Raw genomic sequence first — 23,078 nt, 5'->3', positions numbered from 1 at the left:
CTGTACATGGCAAATGGAGTTCAACACGACAAAATGCAAGAAATTAGAGTTTGGCAAGAGTGAAAGAAGAATCAGGAGTATGTACAAGATAGGAAATGAAGACATAAAACCAGTCATGAAGAAAAAGACCTTGGGGTGACAATTACCAATGACCTATCGCCAGAGAGACATATAAACAAAATAATTGGAGAAGTATTGAACTTATTGAGGAACATAAGAGTGGCGTTCGTATATTTAGATGAAGAAATGATGAAGAAAATAATTACTGCAATGATAAGACCAAGGCTTGAATATGCAACAATACAGTGGGCTCGAACTTAAAGAAACACATAAGGAAACTAGAGAAAGTACAGAGGGCTGCAACAAAATGGTGCCTGACTTAAGAGATTTGACTTATGAAGACAGACTGAACAGAATGCAACTTCCGACCCTGGAAAACAGAAGAGAAAGGGGAGACCTGATAGCAATATACAGAGTGATGATTGGCATGGAAAAATGGATAGGGAAGATCTGTGTATGTGGAATGAAAGAATGTCGAGAGGGCATGGGAAAAACTAAAATGGCCACTTATAGGAGAGATGTGAAAAATATAGCTTCCTCATAGAAGGGTGGAAGCATGGAATAGTTTAGACGTGGAAGTGGTCAACGCAAGGAATATTCATGATTTTAAGAAAAAGCTGGACATTAGTAGATATGGAGACGGGACACGAGCATAGCTCTTTTCCCGTATGTTACAATTAGGTAAATACACACACACACACACACACACAAAAAAAAAAAAAAAAAAAAAAAAAAAAAAAAAAACAGGTAAATAGTGTAGCTCCAACTCTGCATGTCCGCCATGTTTGATCCCGAGAGAGAGAGAGAGAGAGAGAGAGAGAGAGAGAGAGAGAGAGAGAGAGAGAGAGAGAGAGAGAATTTAAATGGTAGGCTGTGGTATGCAATTCTCTCCTCTCAAAGCTATCTTTTTACTCTGTGTACTTTGATCCACTCACCCACACTTGATGAAGCAAGACACCTTGTTCTCCTCCTTCACCCTTGAAGCATACTTCTGTGCCTCCAATTTGTTACCAGTCTTCAGGCACACCTCTACAAAAGGCTGCAAAACAATGAATTTTGAGATTATGTAAAAATGCTGTGTTAATATGACAAGTTTAAAAATTCAGCCTACATTATCTAAAGTTCTGTAGATCTACAAATGTTGTATTTTACATAGTAAAGAAAGCCTAGGAATTAAAGAGTGAAAAATAAGTTTTCATCTAGCAAGGCCACCAAAGGTTAGCATCAATAACTTAACAATTACACAGTAGCTGTGAATGAAATAGCTCTTCAAAATGTTTGAGAGAACACGTATGAATGTTATGAACATCCTGGCAATAGACTACTATATTAATACTCATTTACATATCCACTCAGGCTTGGAGAAACTGCTGCGTTGAGGTCTGAATAAAACATTTTTGTGTAACTTTCCACATACCTCAAAACCAATAGGGTTTTTCTTGTTCTTGGCCAGGGCTGCCAATTCATCCCAGTGGCCAGCTTGGGCATGAGCTACCACTCTCAGCCACCAATACCTGCATCAAAATTACAGACATGCATCACTAATATCAAACACTTCACAAAAACAAACCTCGTGCAAATGACACTTCCGATAACTAGAGCATTTCACTTTAAAAGATGTACTTTAGCAAAGAATGGTTCTATCACTCAAAATATCCTTTTTGGAACTTTGAATCAATGGCTTATTTGATGAGAAAATTTTGCTAATCCAACAGAATCCTTAGATAGTTTGGAAATGCTGTTACCTTTTCTCAGGGATCTTGAATTCTGTGCGTAATTTCTCGGCCTCCTTGATTTGTCCGTCCAGCAGGAGGTGGTGGACTGTGTCATGGAGGGATTTGTCTGTGTAGGGCTTCTGCTGATTTTCCTCCAGTCGGATCTGAAGAAAAGCAGTAAGCATAACGTTGGAAATGACAGATTTACTTAATGCTATTTACTGTTGTATTAAAGACTCAAAGCATAAGCTTTGAGTCACATAAAACACACTTGATTAATGAGAAAAGGTCCTATCAACTCCTATAACACCAAGTTAATAAGAAAAATACTATCATTATTACTCTACCTGCCAGCGATACAGCTTGATCTGTTCCTCAGTCATCTGCAGGTGGCTCTCATGCTTGGCCCGTCTGAACAGCTCAGCAGCACCCTGGAGGGATGCCAGCCGAGTGTCTGCACGCTGGAGGGAAAACAGATAAGTGGTGTACTGGAGAATCATACCAATATTTTTGTCTGACACAAAGAAATGGGGATAGATAACAAGGGAGTGAACAGAAGAGAAAGAAGAAAAACATGAAGAACAATATTAAGGAGAGATAATAAAGATTATTTTGCATATGAGCTTGCCCTCACATAACCAATTTGCAGATACTACAATGTGAGAGACAGTCTACACTTCACAGACTGATTACTATAAAGGTGACAATAACTCTGGTCACTAGCAAAATCTGAGGATGAGCTACTCACAGAACTATTATAAGCTTCCTTCACCCTCAGCAGACCCTGGCCCAAGAAATCATCCTCCTGCACCAGGATATCCCTTAGCTGCTCAGTGTCCAAATCTTGACAGCTGCGCATGTGGAGAGCCTGAGCCACTGGGAAGTTGCGAATGAGCATCTGAAACAAGGACCATAACAGAATTCATTTACTTATCCATAAACATATCAGGCTCACAATCCCATAGAAGGTGGCCCAAACTGTATATTCTACTGGCCCTTAATAGTGGAAAGCAACAGCTTTGTGACTGATACTGCATCCCAGGAGCCACAACACAACACAGGTAAGGAAAAACAACACATAAAACACCCAACAACACAAGAGAAACTAGATTATATCAAGTAAAAATTAACCATCAGTATACATACTTGAAAATAAGTTGTTGTTTTCTTATGTCCTTGCCTATTGCACCTGTAGGTAACTTGAAGAGTATGGGAAGCACAATTAAGCTTCCACCCATTAGTGGCGCAGGCAATTCTATCTATAATGGTACCCATATTAGGGCCCATATCACCACCCAAGTGCATCTTTGGTGTAACCACCTAGAACCTGGGTGTCATGGTGATGTTTAGGTAACTTTAAACCACTTGACAAATGGCAAAGTATCAAGGCAATATGTGGTGGGATTTGAACTTACATGTGGACATCTGCCCGATCCCATGCTCACCACCTTATCCACTATGCCACCACCTCCCATGAATATATAACAAAAAAGAGAACCTACATCAATATGCAAGTAAAACCATCCAGCCTAAGCCTCACCAAGAAGTCCCCAGAGGAAAGCTTCTGGCGGAGTCGACATAACACAGTGTAAATGAGGTCTGTGTCTCCACTCTGCAAGGCACGTCGTAAAGCTGTCTGGTCCTCGCCAAGCCTCATCAGCACCAGCACCTGCTCCTTTGCTCGGCACTCATACTCAATCAGCTGTAGGGAGAAAGAAAGTGACATATGCTTAGTGTTTTTGGTGTTGGTGCCACAACTTGAGTGCTTGTAAAAGATGAGATAAAGAATGTTCCTTCATTTACATCATTGCGGAATTAGTAGTTTAATTCAGCCAGCCTTTGAAAGAAGAAGAGGAAAAAGAACTAGAGATTCAAAATACACTCTTCTTCTATCACTAAGAATTTGTAAACACTCAGTAACCTTGCATATATCTCTTATGATCTACAACTAATCATTACCTTTTTACACTAACCTAAAACAACCAGTCTTCAATTAACTTCTAAACTTTCAGATTTCTCCTAACAAAAAGTCTATTTTTGTGACTGTTACATGGTCACTGATGATTCTGGTACCTCACCTTGATGGCCAACTGTTTCCTCCCAGCCTGGTCAGCTCGGTTGGCTATGTCTGTGTAAGATATACCTGGTGTGTATCCAAGTTTGCTGTTAATCTCTTTGGCTATGTGTTCATCACTCTTCTGAGATGGCTGTAGCACCTGGAGGGAAACAGAGTAGGTGAAATAGTAATTCCACAGCAAACTAATACTCACAAAATATCAATCCTTGTTGGCTGCAATGTTGAAACCTATGATGGCCAGCCTTTTACAGCTACAAAGCATCCAAGGTTGTGGAGTTAGTGATTAAAACATATGAACCTAACAAAAGACATGAAAAATTATCCTTAAATGGTAATAGGTATAAGGGAGAAATTAGTAAAAGCTTAAATATGACAATTTAATGATGAACATTACCTTAGCATGAAAACTGCTAAGCTTGCTAAAAGATGTAAAGCCTTGCTTAAACTCTAAAAAGGCAACTGTTGTATCCACTCATCAGCTTGTTCAATAACTTATGCTCATTGGTTATAGATAACATTAACCATGGCTTAAACCACTTGGAATGAATTTGAAGTGCACTGCTATTGGACAATTACCAGTGTAATAATGTCACAGCTTCTGCCTCATAGATTTCTATCCTTCATTTCAGCAGTCAATCATTGAAACTTAATCTATAGGAATTTCTTGAATTATGTGTGGAATATGTTCCTGAAGGAATTGCATTATGTGTGTGTGTGTGTGTGTGTGTGTGTGTGTGTGTGTGTGTGTGTGTGTGTGTGTGTGTGTGTGTGTGTAATTCACCACAGTCGCCTACTGGTCACCCAGCCAGTCTTCCCCATTACGGAGCGAGCTCAGAGTTCATAGACCGATCTTCGGGTAAGAGTGAGACCACAACACACTCCACACACCGGGAAAGCGAGGCCACAACCCCTCGAGTTACATCCCGTACCTATTTACTGCTAGGTGAACAGGGGCCACACATTAAGAGGCTTGCCCATTTGCCTCGCCGCGCCGGGACTCGAACCCGGCCTTCTCGATTGTGAGTCAAGCGTGCTAACCACAACACTATGCAGTGTGTGTGTGTGTGTGTGTGTGTGTGTGTGTGTGTGTGTGTGTGTGTGTGTGTGTGTGTGTGTGTATTTACCTATTTGTGTATTACAGGGCCCGAGCTAAGCTCTCTCTGTCCTGTCTCCTTGTCCATTTCTGTCATATCTCTCTTTCATCTGATTGACATACACCGCGTCAATGACATGACTGCTCAATTTATTCCACTTAGCAATGCTACGATGCGGGAAACTGTATTTTCTCACGTCATTTAGACAGATGTCCTTTATTAGCTTTTTTCCATGTCCTTGGAGATGATTACTTGTGGTCACCTTTATCAACTCTCTATCCAGTATGTCAATCTTGTTCACCAATTTATACATAGTTATCATGTCTCCTCTTGTTTTTCTCTCTTCTAATGTGGTCAGCCCCAGCTTCCTCAGTCTTTCCTCATAGTCTAACTCCCTGAGTCCTGGTACCATCCTTGTTGCCAGCCTTTGTACCCTTTCTACCTTCTTCACATTTTTCTTCATATGCGGTGACCAGACACATGCTGCTTATTCTAGCTGGGGTCTTATTAAGGTACATAATATCTTCTTCAACATTCCTTCATCTAGGTATATGTATGTATGTGTGTGTGTGTGTGTGTGTGTGTGTGTGTGTATTTACCTAATTGTATTTACCTAATTGTAACATACGGGAAAAGAGCTATGCTCGTGTTGTCCCGTCTCCATATCTATTAATGTCCAGCTTTTTCTTAAAATCATGAATATTCCTTGCGTTGACCACTTCCACGTCTAAACTATTCCATGCTTCCACCCTTCTATGAGGAAGCTATATTTTTCACATCTCTCCTATAAGTGGCCATTTTAGTTTTTCCCATGCCCTCTCGACATTCTTCCATTCCACATACACAGATCTTCCCTATCCATTTTTCCATGCCAATCATCACTCTGTATATTGCTATCAGGTCTCCCCTTTCTCTTCTGTTTTCCAGGGTTGGAAGTTGCATTCTTTTCAGTCTGTCTTCATAAGTCAAATCTCTTAAGTCAGGCACCATTTTCGTTGCAGCCCTCTGTACTTTCTCTAGTTTCCTTATGTGTTTCTTTAAGTTCGGAGCCCACTGTATTGTTGCATATTCAAGCCTCGGTCTTATCATTGCAGTAATTATTTTCTTCATCATTTCTTCATCTAGATATACGAACGCCACTCTTATGTTCCTCAATAAGTTCAATACTTCTCCAATTATTTTGTTTATATGTCTCTCTGGCGATAGGTCATTGGTAATTGTCACCCCAAGGTCTTTTTCTTCATGACTGGTTTTATGTCTTCATTTCCTATCTTGTACATACTCCTGATTCTTCTTTCACTCTTGCCAAACTCTATTTTCTTGCATTTTGTCGTGTTGAACTCCATTTGCCATGTACAGCTCCATTTCCATATTCTGTCCAAGTCTTCCTGGAGTAGTTCGCAATCTTTGTCACATCTCACTTTTCGTAACAATTTTGCATCGTCTGCAAATAGGCTCACATAACTGGACACCCCATCCACCATGTCATTTATGTAGACTGCGAACATTACTGGTGCCAACACTGATCCCTGTGGAACTCCACTCTCCACCAATCCCCATTCTGATGGTCTGTCCTTAATTATTGTTCTCATTTCTCTTCCTACCAAAAGTCTTCCATCCATTTTAGTAAACTGCCATGCACTCCTCCTACCATTTCAAGTTTCCAGATCAGTCTCTGGTGTGGTACCTTATCAAAGGCCTTTTTTAAATCCAGATATATTCCATCAGCCCAACCATCTCTTTCCTGTATTACATCTATCACCCTCGAATAGTAACATATCAGGTTTGTCGTGCATGAACGCCCTTTCCTAAAACCAAATTGACACTCACAAAGTATGTCATTTTCTCCAAGAAGTCTGTCCATCTATTCTTCACCACCCTCTCACACATCTTAGCTACCACACTTGTAAGTGACACTGGTCTATAGTTCAATGGGTCTCTCTTGTTACCTGATTTATAGATTGGGACAATGTTAGCTCTTTTCCAGTCTTGGGGCACTACGCCTTCCCTTAATGAGGCATCAATTACTTCACAAACTTTTTCTGCCAATTGCTCCTGCATTCTCTTAAAATCCATCCTGATACCCCATCAGGTCCCACAGCTTTTCTCACTTCTAAACTCCCCATCATGTTCTTGATCTCCTCCACCGTTACTTGAAACTCCTTCATAATCCCTTTCTGTTCCATTACCAGTGGTTTGTCAAAAGCAGTCTCCTTTGTGAATACCTTCCGAAAGCATCCATTCATAGCCTCTGCCATTTCCTGGGATCTTCACTGTATACTCCATTTACTTCTAAACTTTCAATACTTTCTCTATTTTTGATGTTGTTGTTCACATGTCTGTAAAAAAGCCTTGGTTGGTCTTTACATTTATCAATTATATCCTTTTCTTGTTTCTTTCTTTCTTCTCTTCTAATCAACACATATTCATTTCTTGCTCTTTTGTAACTTTCCCACTGCTTAATCCGTCTTTTCCTTCTCCACCTCTTCCATGCATCCTCTTTTCTTGTTCTAGCCTTTTCACATCTATCGTTAAACCAGTCCTGCTTTCCAACTTCTCTATGTTGTCTTATTGGTACAAATTTTTTCTCACCTTCTTTGTATATTTTTATAAATTCCTTCCACTTTTCATTTGCTCCCTTAGCACTCTTGAATTTCATCCAATTTGTCTCTTGAAAGAATTTCTTTAGGTTTCCAAAATCTGTCTTGGCATAATTCCATCTTCCCACTTTATATTCTTCATTTCTTCTAGATTTCTCTTCGTCTATCACCTTGAACTCCAAAACTGCATGATCACTCTTTGCTAAAGGGCACTCCACCCTCATCTCCTCAATGACCATTGGCTCTGTACTAAAGACCAAGTCCAGTCTTGACGATGCTCCCTCTCCTCCAAACCTAGTATCTTCTTTGACCCACTGAGTTAACACATTTTCCATTGCCAGTGTCAATAGTGTATTTCCCCATGTTGTCTCTGATCCTTCCATTGACCAGTCCTCCCAACACACCTCTTTACAATTAAAATCTCCCATCATTATAGTTCGTTCACAGCCACCCAACATTTCTTCCAGACATGTTCCTGTATCACTTATCATTTCTTCATATTCCTGTACTGACCATGCATTTGTCTTAGGTGGTACGTACACCACTATGTAGTGCCTCTTTTTTCCTTCATTAGTTTCTGCTCTGATCTTTAGCACTTCTGCCTTTCCCATACCTTTTTTCACTTGATCCACCTTTATATCTTTTTTAACCAGCAACATCACTCCTCCCATCTTACCTACTCTATTTCTTTTCCAAACGTTATATTTCCCTTCTCCAACCTTCATCAGGTCTTCTCCCTCTCTCAGTTTTGTTTCAGTAAGACCCACAATATCTGGGTTCTTGTCCCTCAAGTAATCGTTGAGTTCTAAAATCCCCGATATCACTCCATTTATGTTGGAATACATTACATTTCGCTCATATGTAAGTTTCTTTAGTCCTTTCTTGCTGTACTTTTCTGGGTTATGAACCACTTCCTCAGTCTCATATCCAAGATTCTCCAGAAAAACTCTTTCTTCTCCTCTTCTGTCCTCTCTTCATTTTTTTCAAAGCCTCCTTTCTCAACTCATTTAACATTTCTCTTTCCTTTTCACCGAGATCTCTTCTCAACCAAATCTTCCTTGTTGTTTCCTGCTGGGCTAGCCTCCATGACTTCTCCACCAATTCATCTACATCCTTTTGTGACTTAAGTTTGATTCTTATTGGCCTCATACCTTCTCTTGTGAACTTTCCAATTCTATGGAAGTCCTCTATTTCTTGTACTAGGTCTTTTCCTCCTCTTGCACCACATTAATGATATTATTTATCACCTTTTTATGTTTTCTCTCTCTCCATTTTACTCGGTGTCTTATCCTCCTCCACACCAAATATCACCACACATCTCTTTTTGTCTACAGTTTCCCTCACCAATGTCTCATTTGACTTAATAACCTTCACCACTTTCTCAGCTATCTTCTCTTCTATGATCTGTTGATCTATAATTTCAGCAAGGCCCAAAGTTTTCTCCCTGACTCTTTGATTTCCTTTTCCAGACTTGCAACTTTGTAATTTACCTCCTTTCTTTCCACTTCCTGACTTTTTTCCATTCAGCCTGCTTCTCCATCACTTTTCCTAGAGATTCTCCACATTTTTCGCAATTCACTTTAATTAGCTTAACTTCCTCTTTCAGTGCTGCATTTTCCTTCTTCATATCGGCACAGTCTTTCTTACATTGTCATAACTCGTTTCCAGGCCCTCATACTTTTCAAACAGTTTTCAATTTTACCTTCTAACTCCAGAATTTTCTTCACATAAGCGCTCTTTTCCATTATTCCTTGAAACCCTGTGAAGTCTGATTCCTCTTTCGAGTTCACGGCCGCCATGTTGCAGACGTAAACAAACCAGCTGATGGCTCAAACGCAGGCTACAGTTTATATTTACCTTCACTGGACATTATTTTGCTAATCAACAGTTAACATGACTATATGGAGACGGGACAAACATTACCAGCTCCTTTCCCACCTTGGTTACTCTTAGGTAACTGTAGAATTATAGATGATTGCTCTGGAGCTCAGCGACCACCTCCGCCATCGACGATGTCCCGTGTGTGTGTGTGTGTGTGTGTGTGTGTGTGTGTGTGTGTGTGTGTGTGTGTGTGTGTGTGTGTGTGTGTGTGTGTGTATCTATATATGGTAAAGTGTCCAATAGGTATACATTAATCTATCAGATACACACTTGGCATAAAAACTTCACAGGATATGACATACTTGGTCATTAAAATGTGATCTCATTTTTAAGCTTAACCATTATGCCTTCATGTCAACAGGTATCTACAGTTGGGTTTGTTATGACTGAAGAGATGCACCAAGAAATATGAGTGAAGGTGTAAAAACTCTGTTTCCTTACGAAAACCTAAGGATTGCAAAATTTTTTCATGTTTAATAACAAATTTTCAAATTGAAAATTACAACTTTTTCTATTTGTAGATTCATTTTGTCATGCAATTCATAAGAAAAATACATCAGGACTGCTTAGAAACAAAAGATAAAGGCTGGGGCTATGTGCATACCCATTGGACTGATCCTAGATACCATAGATCAATAGGTAAACATTTTACCAAACTGGTGCCAGAGAATCTTAAGCTAGGTTTCCATCGACAAGAGAGCACGTTGTGACCACCAAAAAGAGAAAATTTTGGCTCACTCGCTCACACTCGCTTTGAGGTAGCAAGGAAGTAGCATCAAGCTCACTATGAGGTATCACGAGTAGCAACGTGCTCTCTTCTGCTCTCATATGATCGCTAGTGGTCGCTAAGCGCCTTGCGACTGCTAGCTTCTGCTTAAGACACTCGCAGACTTTGTGTGAGTCAGGCGACAGGAAGTGACCTCCAGGGGCATCCTCATGTAACTCTTGAAGTAATTTGGATCTTCCGTCCTCAGCTTCTGGACCAACCTATAGTATTGACTGTGGAAGTCTCTGCTGTTCAGTAAGCCAACTATGAATCCAGACCTGTGGCCGACGCCTATGCCTTTTTCGTATCAGTCTCCTTATCTCCAAAATGTTTTGGAGGTAAGGACAGGATGTTGGCCTGGACCTGGAGGAGAAGAGCAAGGTACACTTCGTCCATGCTGACTGCGTGAAGGTCCAACACCAACTCCAATTCGTAAGTGCTGCCGCATCGTTTTTATACCCTACGAGCTTTTTTGGTCGCATCTCACTCGCTACATGGATTCCATGGAAACAAACTAGCGAGTCATTGAGAGACTCATGAGAGTAGTGAGAGTGAATGATTTTTACTCACTCTCATGACTCTCTTGAGTTGCTAACTGCTCTCTTGTCGATGGAAACCTACCTTTAAGACACATTGCATGACATTCCAAGGCCGCCTCTACAACAGGGATGAAAATGAGTCAATTTCCTCTGAAACTGTAAGAGCACAATCCAATCTAATTTACCCCCATGAGTTGTCCTGAACGCACGCAGTGCACAGTGCCCAAAATGTACAGGGGTCCTTAATGGGCACCATGCACTGTGTACTTATTGGTATTCACCTTTCAATGTGCCTTAAATTCAACACTCAAATAGATTACATCTATTCTATAGCCAACCAAACACGGGGCTTCTTGAGGAGAAGTGACATTGATTCACAGCACAAAAACATGAATGTATTCGTAACATACTCAACTAAGCATACCAAACATATCATACTAACACAGGTGCATACAAGCACTCATATTTTTCACACACCATAATGGACCGGAACAGGCTTCCTCACTATTTCAAACAGTACAATAAACACATTCTCCAAACAAATGTACAATCATTTATCACAACAACACCTCAACACCAACAGATACACTTGATTCACTTCTTTCCCTTCCACACTCTTCCCTTCCCCTACCAACAGGGTTGCCAGATGTCCCATTTCAGATGAGGCCACACTTATGATTAAAAAGCCCAGAAAAAAAGGCCAATCCTATTACACCATAATATGGATGTTATGGAAAAATCACTAATTAGCTAGATAGAGCTAAAACTCTTTGTTGTCATACTACATATATTCTGCAAAATTACTTATTATGTATACTCAGTGATGGCCCATATGGACGAGGCTTGGATGTTGTCTTGCTAGAAATGTACTTACAGCATTTCATCAAAATCCTGTCTGCCGCGAGTTGTGACACTATACTAGAACTCATCCATAGCTACCCACAAGGTGTGGCTCCTCTTGGGTGCGACATTGCCACTGCTATACCAGTACCTTTTTCAAAGAAAATGGAGTTCTCTACTTCATTAAAAGAAGTCAGAAGAGACCCAAATACCTATGCAGCTATATAGTACGTTAAATGCAATAAAGATTCTGGTTATATACATGAAAATGAGACAAGTAATTTACGTGTTTGTCAAATAAGTGCACATACAAGTAGAAACACAGAGTAATATATTGAGTGGTTCCTTGCTTGAGTCAAAGGCAAGAGTGTTGCCCGATTTGCTTTCTCTTGCAAGAAATATCTATTAAGGCGGAATATGAATTCCTTGATCTGGCTGCGCATGACAGTGTATGACGGGGAAGCGTCAGGGGGTCCTTCCATGGTAGTGACCAGAGGAGAAGTGAAGCGATATGTGCGTGGCGACCTGACTCACCCCCCCAACCTCCCCAGGAAATTCCACCTGGGTCGTGAGTGGCAATGTCGCCTGACCTGATGTGACACATCACCGTCCATGTATATGAACTAGCTTAATTTATTTTCGTATATGACAATTATTTATATCATCTACCACTTAATTAAGGTTTCTGAATGTTCTGAGAACGTTATTTTTTTATAATGCTATGACTACAGGACAGTGAGTAGTTTGTATTTATTGGAGATTTGGCATAGTCTCACGGCAGACATGGCCAACGCCCTATGGGTAGGTACGGATGGATTTTAGTATAGACAACAAACTGAAACAGTGAGCATGAGGAGGAATTACCACTGCCATCATGATCCGGGACACCATGTATGTACACACATGTACTAAACCAATATGAAACACCAATAGTATATGTATGGTATTTGCATGATATGTATGATGATTTTGAAACATGTTTTCTTGCATTAACTTACAGTAAAGTCCCGGGTTACGTCGGTCTCGAGTTACGTCAAACTCGTAGTTACGTCAGTCCACTATAAGGCAATTTAAGATTAAAAAAATTTTAAAAATTTAAATCGTAAAGTGCGGGATTTATTGTTATTGTTGGTGGTTGCCCGCCACACCGCCCGCCTCACACTTGAATACAATAACACCCTGCCTCAGTTCCACCACACCATCACCCCTGGCAAGAGTGTTATCCTACTTCTGCGTTTACTGACTCAAGTTCTTAGTTTCTTGCTCAATGGCACCAAAGAGAAAACTTCTAAGTGACAGCAGTGATGCTAAGAAAAGGAAAACCATTATGTTACAAGAAAAAGAGGACATAATTAAAAGACATGAGAAGGGAGGCAGCAGCTGTGTGTGAGGGAGGGAAGAAGAAAATGGGAAGCCCGTTACCATGACAACGGGGAGGTTGACGACCTTGAGGGCTCGCACACCCATCACAACAATAACAACTCCGGAGCCTTCGCCTAGGCCACACAACACTCGCAGCTGACTTGCACCATCTGCGCCTTTCTGCTGATCCCTATTAGCCTTTCCTGGCCCGCTGCCCACGCTTCTACTCCCACCGCACTGCACTACGCTCCCAGCTGTCCGCCCTGTGGGCGTCACAACATTCGACCTGCCCACCCTCCTGGCGGCCTCAGGCGTCCACCCCTCTCGGCAACCTGCAGTCCTTCGCGTTCGTGGCCCTAATCAACAACAAAAACAAGCTTGTGTTTCATATTCCTACATAGTTGTAAATATGACAATATAACCTTTAACTTACCTGAATGACCATAAACAATGATTGGTTGAAAACTCAATAATATGCTTTGAAATGTACGGAAACTCGAGTTACGTACAAAATCGACTTACGTCATGTTTCAGGAACGTAACTCTGACGTAAACCGAGACCTTACTGTATATTGATTTTGCGAGGATAATAGTTTATGTATGCTGACTATCCTGAGCAGTAGAAAAGGCCAAGAAAAGGCCAAAATGTTTGGTCTCTAGACCTAATTTTTTGAAGGATAATGTTCCTCTTAAAAGGCCAAATTGGTCTATTAAGGACAAATCTGGCAACTTTGCCCACCAACCAACCAAAAAAAATATGTGTTATGCACTAAAGGTGGTGCCCTGCACACTATAAATCAGAATCAGAATCAGACTCAAAATGTATTAACTCTGAAGTTACTGATGGCAGGTGTATCTAGTAACTAATTTGCAAAAAAAAATTTTTCCCTACAAGGAGGTGTTTCTTTTAATGTTTATGGGCATTCATATGCTGATTTTTGTATGTACTAATTTATAGCAAGGTTATATCTTATGTTTAAGGGCACATCACAAGTCATGGATATTTAACACATGATAAAAAGAGAAATAAGTCAAAATATTATGTTTTCTTGAAAAATGCTTAAAAATCTCTGTTGTAGATGTCAACACTCAATGATACTTATATAGTTTATTACAGTAATGAAGGAAGAATATCATATATAGAGAGGAACAACTCTGTTATTATAGTGTTTGATTTAAGAGGTCAAGACTGCAAAATATGAGACTAAGCATGACATGATTCTTAAATTTGGAAGAAGAGTACAGTAAAGTCCCGGGTTACGTCGGTCTCGAGTTACGTCGGTCTCGAGTTACGTCAAACTCGTAGTTACGTCAGTCCACTATAAGGCAATTTAAGATTTTAAAAAATTGAAAATTTATAAATCGTAAAGCGCGGGATTTATTGTTATTGTTGGTGGTTACCCGCCACACCGCCTGCCTCACGCTTGAATACAGTAACACCTTGCCTCAGTTCCACCACACCATCGCCCCTGGCAAGAGTGTTATCCTACTTCTGCGTTTACTGACTCAAGTTCTTAGTATCTTGCTCAATGGCACCAAAGAGAAAACTCCTTAGTGACAACAGTGATGCTAAGAAAAGGAAAACCATTATGTTACAAGAAAAAGAGGACATAATTAAAAGACATGAGAAGGGAGGCAACAGCTGTGTGTGAGGGAGTGAAGAAGAAAATAGGAAGCCCGTTAACATGACAACGGGGAGGTTGACGACCTTGAGGGCTTGCACACCCATCACAACAATAACAACTCCGGAGCCTTCGCCTGGGCCACATGACACTCGCAGCTGACTTGCACCGTCTGCGTCTGTCTGCTGATCTCTATTGCCCTTTCCTATTGTATTTCCTGCCCCGCTGCCCACGCTTCTACTCCCCCCGCACTGCACTACGCTCCCAGCAGTCCGCCCTGGGCGTCACAACATTCGACCTGCCCACCCTCCTGGTGGCCTCAGGCGTCCACCCCTCTCGGCAACCTGCAGTCCTTCGCGTTTGTGGCCCTAATCAACAACAAAAACAAGCTTGTGTTTCATATTCCTACATAGTTGTAAATAATATAACAATACGCATAACCTTTAACTTACCTGAATGACCATAAACAATGATTGGTTGAAAACTTGATAATATGCTTTGAAATGTACGGAAACTTGAGTTACGTACAAAATCAACTTACGTCATGTTTCAGGAACGTAACTCTGACGTAAACTGAGACCTTACTGTACAATCATAGGAAGGAAATTTTCCATGGTTTTTTGCATACTCATTGAACACTATATATATATATATATATATATATATATATATATATATATATATATATATATATATATATATATATATATATATATATATATATATATATATATATATATATATATATATATATATATATATATATACAGTAATACTCCGCTTAACGAACGTTCGTTTAACGAATTTCCGGTTTAACATACTATATAAAGTTAGACCAAAAGTCTGCATAACGTACAACCACATCCGTTTTAGCGGATTTTCTGGGTTTGAATTTGCCAGGTGAGGGACCGAACGCGGTAGTTTCGCTGTGATTGGCTGGCTCCCTGCCTCTGTCTCTAGCGCTCCTGGCGCTGGATCCAAGATTCTTTAACAACGTCAGAGCAACCTCTTTCAGTGAAATGGCAACCATGAACGCTTGGAGGGACGGTGACAAGGTTGCTATCAGGTTGCTCTCAGGTTGCTGGGAACACCACCTCTGGAGGTGGTGTTACTGTCTTATATATGCATTTATGTTCACAAAACAACATTTCTATTAGGTTTTTACAAACCTTGCCCCCAAGAAAGGATTGTTTTGTAATGGATAAAGTGAAATCTTACATGGAATACCCAAAAATAAAGCAGAGATGAGATGAGCCACAGACAAAACGGGAGACTTGCGCCCAAGATTCTTTAACGTTAGAGCAACCTCCTGCCACGAAATGGCTTCCATGAACGCTTGGAGGGACGGTGACAAGGTTGCCATCAGGTTGCTCTGAGATTGCTGGGAACACCACCTCTGGAGGTGGTGTTACTGTCTTATATATGCATTTATGTTCACAAAACATTTCTATTAGCTTTTTACAAACCTTGCCTCCAAGAAAGGATTGTTTTGTAATGCATAAAGTGAAATCTTACATGGAATACCAAAAAATAAAGCAGAGATGAGATTGGCCACAGACAAAGCGGAGACTCACGGCGACTCGGCCGCTTCTTCTTCTTCTTGTGACCCTTTTAGCCTGCGTGTTGTCTTTCACCACGATGTTAAATTTGTTTCCACTAAAAATTATGAAGTTAAACATTTAGGTAGTTTAATTTAAGTCATTATAATGTACACTAATGTATGTATGTACGTAACTTTATAATGTTGATGATCTTAACTTTATGAAGGGAGGGAGAGTGAAACGGGAAATACACTAACCGGCAACCTGTGGAATGTAAACAAAGTGCGCATCATGGTACCGCATACAAAACTTATGTACCACATTTCCTCAAGGCTTTCCATTTTATCCATTGTAGAGTCACTAGTTTAGGTGGTTCTTTTAGCTTTCAAGGAAGATACGGTCTCACCAGCCTTCTTAATAGAGTCTGCTGACTTGAAAATAGTAGACATTAGATGGAGTCAAGATGGTGGCAAGCAATGTTATTAGTTTTCTGGCCTCTCTCTTGTCTGTGAATAATACCCAGTTTCACTTCGAGAGTAAGACACTTTCTGGTCTTCTTAGGAACGTTAGGCCACATTGCAGGGCATTCTGGTGGTAAGTTGAACTAGGGAAGATGAGCTGCTGGTGACGCTGTTATGTTTTGACTGGGGAGTGAGTGGTGCACGTGATCTTGATCTTGATGTTACAGGTGACACAGAATTTCTTCTGAGTCAGGCCTTTGTATCGGCAGCGCCTATGTTGTCCACGAGAGGCTTGATCTTGATCTTTAATCTAAAGGTGTCTCAGGATTTCTCCTGAGGCAGGCCATAGTACCAGCAGCTCCTGGTGTATTCAAAAGCCTGTCAGCTTACATGATACGATGGGGCTTTCAAATTTGGAAAAAAATTACCTGGATTAAACTTCGTTAAAGCAAGTTTGGTGTTCGTTAAACGAGCAGATGGTAGTAAAATGAAACCTTTGTTGTAGCGATATTTCGTTGTGTGAACCTTTGTTAAACGGGGGTTGCCTGTATGTTTGTATGTATGTATGTATGTATGTATATATATATATATATATATATATATATATATATATATATATATATATATATATATATATATATATATATATATATATATATATATATATATATATATATATATATATATATATATATATCAACTTTGATTAACGGGAGGGTTACATTCCTGGAGACATCGCATTATTAAAACACAATCCCTGTATTTAAACATTACCTCTGTAACAGTCAGAGAGACAACAGCATGAGTGTGTGGTGCAATTACTCAGAGCCAAACTTTGTTATTATATGTAGAACTTTTAGTTTTGTAATATAAGAATAGAAGAACTGAACTTCTCATTGACCAGTTGGCCACACATCAATACATCAATCTTAAACATATTATATAGGAATTCTATGCAATCTTCAAGTCCAATGGAAAGCAGATGATAGTGAAACAATAATACAAACAAACTCTTAGTGCTGATCAACATTACAACATCAAACCTACACACTTGACTCAGAATCCTTGATCTTGTGTACCTGACCTGTAGGTAAAGTAATTCCCCCAAAAACACTTTAATACCACAAAAAATACTGCAGAACACTAAAACTCACCAACAATACCCAAGAACTTCAGAACAACACACAAAAAAGCATATAAAAAATACACACACACACACACACACACACACATTGGGGAATTATTCAGGGCTGTGTAGTCAGTCACAATATTTTCATCGACTTCAATTCTGACTCCAGCAGCACTTAATTCGTTTAGACTCTTGACTCAAACTGTTTCTGTTCTCCTACCTTGAAGCAAGCCCAGTGAGCAAGGATCCTCGAGGTGCCATCAGTCTCAGGGATCTTGAGGAAATTTGCAATCTCCAATGCCAGGGGGAAAAAACGTCGATGGACCAGCCTGTCAAGCAGCACAGGGAGGGTCAAGTGCTCCATCTGACTCCACGTAAGAGGGAGGCCTGTGGGAAACTGACCATCAGTAGGAGCATGAGATGCAAAATTATAGGCAAGGCAGGATTAGGGCAGAGGAAAGAGATGTAAGATTTGAAAGAATATAAAGAAACCAGATGGAAGATTAAAGGCAGGGCAGACCCAGACAAAGATAAAGAGGTGCATGATTTGAAAGAATATAAGGGAACTATAAGGGAATTAAATCTAAGATTAAAGGTAGGATCAGGACAGAGAAAGGAAGGAGGGACAGTATAAGATTTGAAAGAATAAGGGAGGCAGATATAAAACTAGAGGTAGGGCATGATAAAGGAAGCTGCAAGAATACAATAACTACAAGCCAAACCCAAGTAAACTAGACCCTCTCACTTACCCACTCTATAATCCCGCACAGCATTCAGGACTCTCAGTGTGAAAATGGTCTTCTTGCAGGGCTCTGGGTTCATTTCAGGGATAAAGCTCTTGCCAAACAGTGCTGCCTGAGGAAGAGTAACAAAATGTACTATGTTGGGAGAACAGAGAACAATTTTACCAACATAAGCATTGTCCTGACAGAGAATGAAATGTTCCTCTGGTATCAAACTATACAGAATGAAAGATCTCAGGAACATGTATAACAGAAAATATGAAAAAAACCCACAAAAATGGATTCACCCAAATATACAAGCAAAAATTATAGAGGTAAAGGAGAATGAGGAGGATAATACCAAACCATACGTGGAATGAATGAAGATCTCTGGAGCATGTATAACAGAAAATATGAAAAAGAAACCACAAAAATGAATATGATAGAAGTAGAGGAGAAAGAAGATGATAATATCAATTACCTTTTTTATACATGTGAACAGTTATAAAGTTTGATATAATATAAAAAAGGTGACAGGAGAGGAAAAGGACAAAAAGGAATATTATGAAAGTCAAAAGATCAAATAAAACATTAAGAAAATAAGACAAAAGTAGATAAAGAAGAGCACAGTGAAGACCTAAGTAGCGGGAAAAAAAAACATGAGAGAGAGAGAGAGAGAGAGAGAGAGAGAGAGAGAGAGAGAGAGAGAGAGAGAGAGAGAGAGAGAGAGAGAGAGAGAGAGAGAGAGAGAGAGAGAGAGAGAGAGGGGGGGGGGGGAGGAGCCTTGTTTACCCTGAGGAGCATCTTCTGTGCCTGTGGCTGGTACTGATGCTGGGCTGCCTGGAGACACTGGTTCACTGCCTCCTCCATTGAGTCTTTGATCATGGCCAGGCAGTCGTTGGCTTGAGTGCTCCTCTCCTGGTAATAAAAAAAGGTTTGTATTGTCATGATTCTCAGAGGAAGAGCATGAATTCATTACTTTCAATATTTCCTCTTTATACACCATTTTGTAAATGTTAAGTGATACATGAGAAATAAAGTACATATTAGAGGAACTTGCAAAATACAGCACAAACTATATAAATTACTAATTAAATGCTAAATACTGTAAGTACACTACAGTATAATTTACATCAATAAAATAATGGAATTCTCTGGCATCCTTATTTATCTCACAGCTTATGGATAATTGCCTATTAAGCATTCCACACTGTACTTCAACAAATGTCCAGGAGACAGGATGCCTGGAAACTGTGATAAGAACACCTGCCTGGAATCCCTTTGAGGCCTCCAACAATAGGGCACCCGGGGCCATGGAGCCAATGCCCAGAGTGTCCACCACCACCTGAGGAACCTGAAAACCACATTGGCACACTTGTACAATTACATATACAAGCTAATTAATATATATAAACATTCAGTTTACATATTATTTTTAAAGTTTTTTTTAAGTTTGATAACAAGCAACTAGCAAAAGTGACTAGCACAGGGCTTACTACAATCATAAAAGTTTTTCAAAAGTAAATGTGATAACCTAATTCTTCTAATCTTTTTTGTCAAGACATCTAGCTATGAAAGTTACTGAACATAAAACCGGTTGAAGAATTATCGTATCTCATTAAAACTGAGAAAAAGCAACTACCATAGAAAGAATTCACCTCACCTTCTGAAGCAGGTCATGGCAAGTGCTCCCCACAACCCTCACCCCATCAGCCTCCTGAGCAAGGTGGGAGGAGGAGTCCAGGTAGTAGCTGGTGGCTTCTCCATTGACACTCACCACCTCCAGTGTTACTTCCCACAGCAGCACCACTGCTCCTGTGCCACACCTGGACACACACATCAAGGAAGAAACATTGATACAACATTCACTTTTAAACAGTATTATAAGATGATATGGCACTTTTACTTATTATACCCACAATGATTCTCATGAAAAGATCAACAATTTATTTGTACATCACATGCTAATTTTCACTGTGTTCCTTCAGTCATTAATCACAACAAAGAAAACACAAAAAATTAACACCATATCACCACGCACCATGCCAACTGCCTTGGCTTGACCTGACTCTTGGCATCATACTCGCAATACTTGATCCGGATGTCCGAGGAGCCGATCCACAGCTTGCCAGAGTCTGACAGGAGGGCAATGTGGCGAGAGTTGGTGGACACGGCCATTTCAACCACACTTCCACCAGGCTCATTCCACTGTGGGTACTGCAAAGGTGGACAGTATTAGCAAAACTAGTGTCATGTCTGCCTTTGTCATAATTTCTGGGAATAGATGATTAAATTTCAATGCAACAGAGTAAAACAAAAATAGAGAAGGAAAAAAGTAGCCACAGAGATGGAATGATCTCAATACTTCACTGATCTCCTTTAGGTGAAGGAGCATGAAGTTTCAAGGATAAGATTACATGGATAAAGAAGTTAAGACCTGTAACTGTAAAGTCATCATGATTACACCAGATAATAAAGTGTGTATATAGAATAACTATATATATATATATATATATATATATATATATATATATATATATATATATATATATATATATATATATATATATATATATATATATATATATATATATATATATATATATATATATATATATATATATATATCTTTCATTTACACTGTTGATGCACACACATAAATTCTGTTCAATCATGACACTGTCCTTTTCCATCACACACACACTGAAAAAATATACTAATTAATACTTAGACAACATAGCTTGATATAATTTTGACAACCAGATTAAAAATGGAGACGGGGCCACACGAGCATAAAGCCCAGGCCCTGTAAAACTACAACTAGGTAAATACAAGTGGGTAAATACACACATCTGAGAGAAGAATATGACATTCGTAGCACAAGATCACATAGTAAGAAACTGAGGAAGGGAAGATGTCTGAGAGTTGTTAAAAAATATAGTTTCCTGCAAAAATGTGTTGAGACTTGGATCAGTTTGAGTGAGGAAGTGGTTTCAGCAACGAGTGTGCATAGTTTTAAAGAAAAATTGGATAAGTGTAGATATGGAGATGAGGCCACACGAGCATAAAGCCCAGGCCCTGTAAAACTACAACTAGGTAAATACACACACACACATGGGAGATGGAGTAGAACTAGAAAAAGTAAAAAAGGAAAAGGACTTGGGAGTGACAATGGAAGAAAATAATCAACCGGTTAGCCATATTGATAGAATTTTCAGAGAGACGTATAATTTGCTAAGGAATATTGGAGTAGCATTTCACTATATGGACAAGGAAATGATGAAGAAATTGATAAGTACTAAAATAAGACCTAGATTGGAATATGCAGGAGTTGTGTGGACTCCCATAAAAAGAAACACATAAGAAAATTAGAGAGACTACAAAAATGGCTACAAGAATGGTTCCAGAATTTAAAGGGATGGCATATGAGGAGAGACTAAAGGCAATGAATCTACCAACCTTGGAGCAGAGAAGAGAGAGAGGGGATCTGATACAAGTTTATAAATTGATTAACGGAATGGATGAAGTGGATAATGAGAAACTGATCCTGAGAGAAGAATATGACTTTAGAAGCACAAGATCGCATAGTAAGAAACTAAGGAAGGGACGATGTCTGAGAGATGTTAAAAATTTAGTTTCCCAAAGATGTGTTGAGACTTGGAACAGTTTGAGTGAGGAAGTGGTATCAGCAAAGAGTGTACATAGTTTTAAAGAAAAATTGGATAAGTGTAGATATGGAGACGGGACCACACGAGCATAAAGCCCAGGCCCTGTAAAACTACAACTAGGTAAATACAACTAGGTAAATACACACACACACACACACACACACACAAAGCCATATTGCTAGAATTTTCAGAGAGACATATAATTTGCTAAGGAATATTGGAGTAGCATTTTACTACATGTACAAAGAAATGATGAAGAAATTGATAAGTACAGGCAACCTTCCATTTAATGAAGGTTCACACAACGAAATTTCGCTACAACGAAAGTTTCATTTTACTACCATTTACTCGTTTAACGAACACCAAACTCTCTTTAACTAAGTTTCATCCAGGTAATTTTTTCCAAGTTTGGAAGCCCCGCCGTATCACACAAGCCGACAAGCTTTTGAATACACCAGGAGCCGCAAATAATAAGGCCTGCCTCAGGAGAAATCCTGGGACACCTGTAGAATCAAGATAAAGATCAAGATCAAGCTTTTCTTGGACAACATGCACCACTCACTCCCATAACAGCATCAGCAGCAGCTCGTCTTCACTCGCTACACTTACCACCAAAACGCCCTGCAACGTGGCCTAGCGTTCTAAGACCAGGAAGTCTCTTACTCTCGAAGTGAAGCTGGATATTATTCACAGACACGAGAGGCAAGAAAACTATAGCATTGCTGGCCACCATCTTGACTCAATATGCTGTCTCTACTATTTTCAAGTCAGCAGACTATTAAGAAGGAAGGTGAGATTGTATCTTCCTTGCAAGCTAAAAGAACCACTTGAACTCGTGACTCTACAATGGATAAAATGGAAAGCCTTGTGGAAATGTGGTACATAAGTTTTGTATGCGGTACAATGATGCACCCTTTGTTTACTTTCCACAGGTTGCCGTTTAGTGTCTTTCCCATTTCACTCTCCCTCCCTTCATAAATTTAAGATCATCAACATTATAA

At 39.7% G+C, this 23,078-nt stretch overlaps 1 protein-coding gene across 2 annotated transcripts in view; it reads right to left on the bottom strand.

Moving 5' to 3' along the window:
- LOC123510760 (vacuolar protein sorting-associated protein 16 homolog) overlaps positions 1 to 23,078 on the bottom strand; it is a 46,931-nt gene that overhangs the window by 7,534 nt on the left and 16,319 nt on the right. For both annotated transcript variants that reach the window (XM_045266115.1, XM_045266116.1), the window contains exons 6-18: positions 20,451 to 20,626; positions 20,073 to 20,235; positions 19,680 to 19,763; positions 19,202 to 19,327; positions 18,437 to 18,542; positions 17,908 to 18,074; positions 3,854 to 3,991; positions 3,316 to 3,477; positions 2,524 to 2,673; positions 2,123 to 2,236; positions 1,806 to 1,939; positions 1,478 to 1,574; positions 996 to 1,099 (exon numbers count right to left, since the gene is read on the bottom strand). In XM_045266115.1, coding sequence (XP_045122050.1) covers positions 996 to 1,099; positions 1,478 to 1,574; positions 1,806 to 1,939; positions 2,123 to 2,236; positions 2,524 to 2,673; positions 3,316 to 3,477; positions 3,854 to 3,991; positions 17,908 to 18,074; positions 18,437 to 18,542; positions 19,202 to 19,327; positions 19,680 to 19,763; positions 20,073 to 20,235; positions 20,451 to 20,626 — 1,721 coding nt within the window. The remainder of the gene's footprint in view (positions 1 to 995; positions 1,100 to 1,477; positions 1,575 to 1,805; positions 1,940 to 2,122; positions 2,237 to 2,523; positions 2,674 to 3,315; positions 3,478 to 3,853; positions 3,992 to 17,907; positions 18,075 to 18,436; positions 18,543 to 19,201; positions 19,328 to 19,679; positions 19,764 to 20,072; positions 20,236 to 20,450; positions 20,627 to 23,078) is intronic.

Source organism: Portunus trituberculatus, chromosome 30, assembly GCF_017591435.1.
Source record: "Portunus trituberculatus isolate SZX2019 chromosome 30, ASM1759143v1, whole genome shotgun sequence".
In the NCBI taxonomy this organism is placed as follows: domain Eukaryota; kingdom Metazoa; phylum Arthropoda; class Malacostraca; order Decapoda; family Portunidae; genus Portunus; species Portunus trituberculatus.
This window is presented reverse-complemented; position numbering and strand designations above follow the sequence as displayed.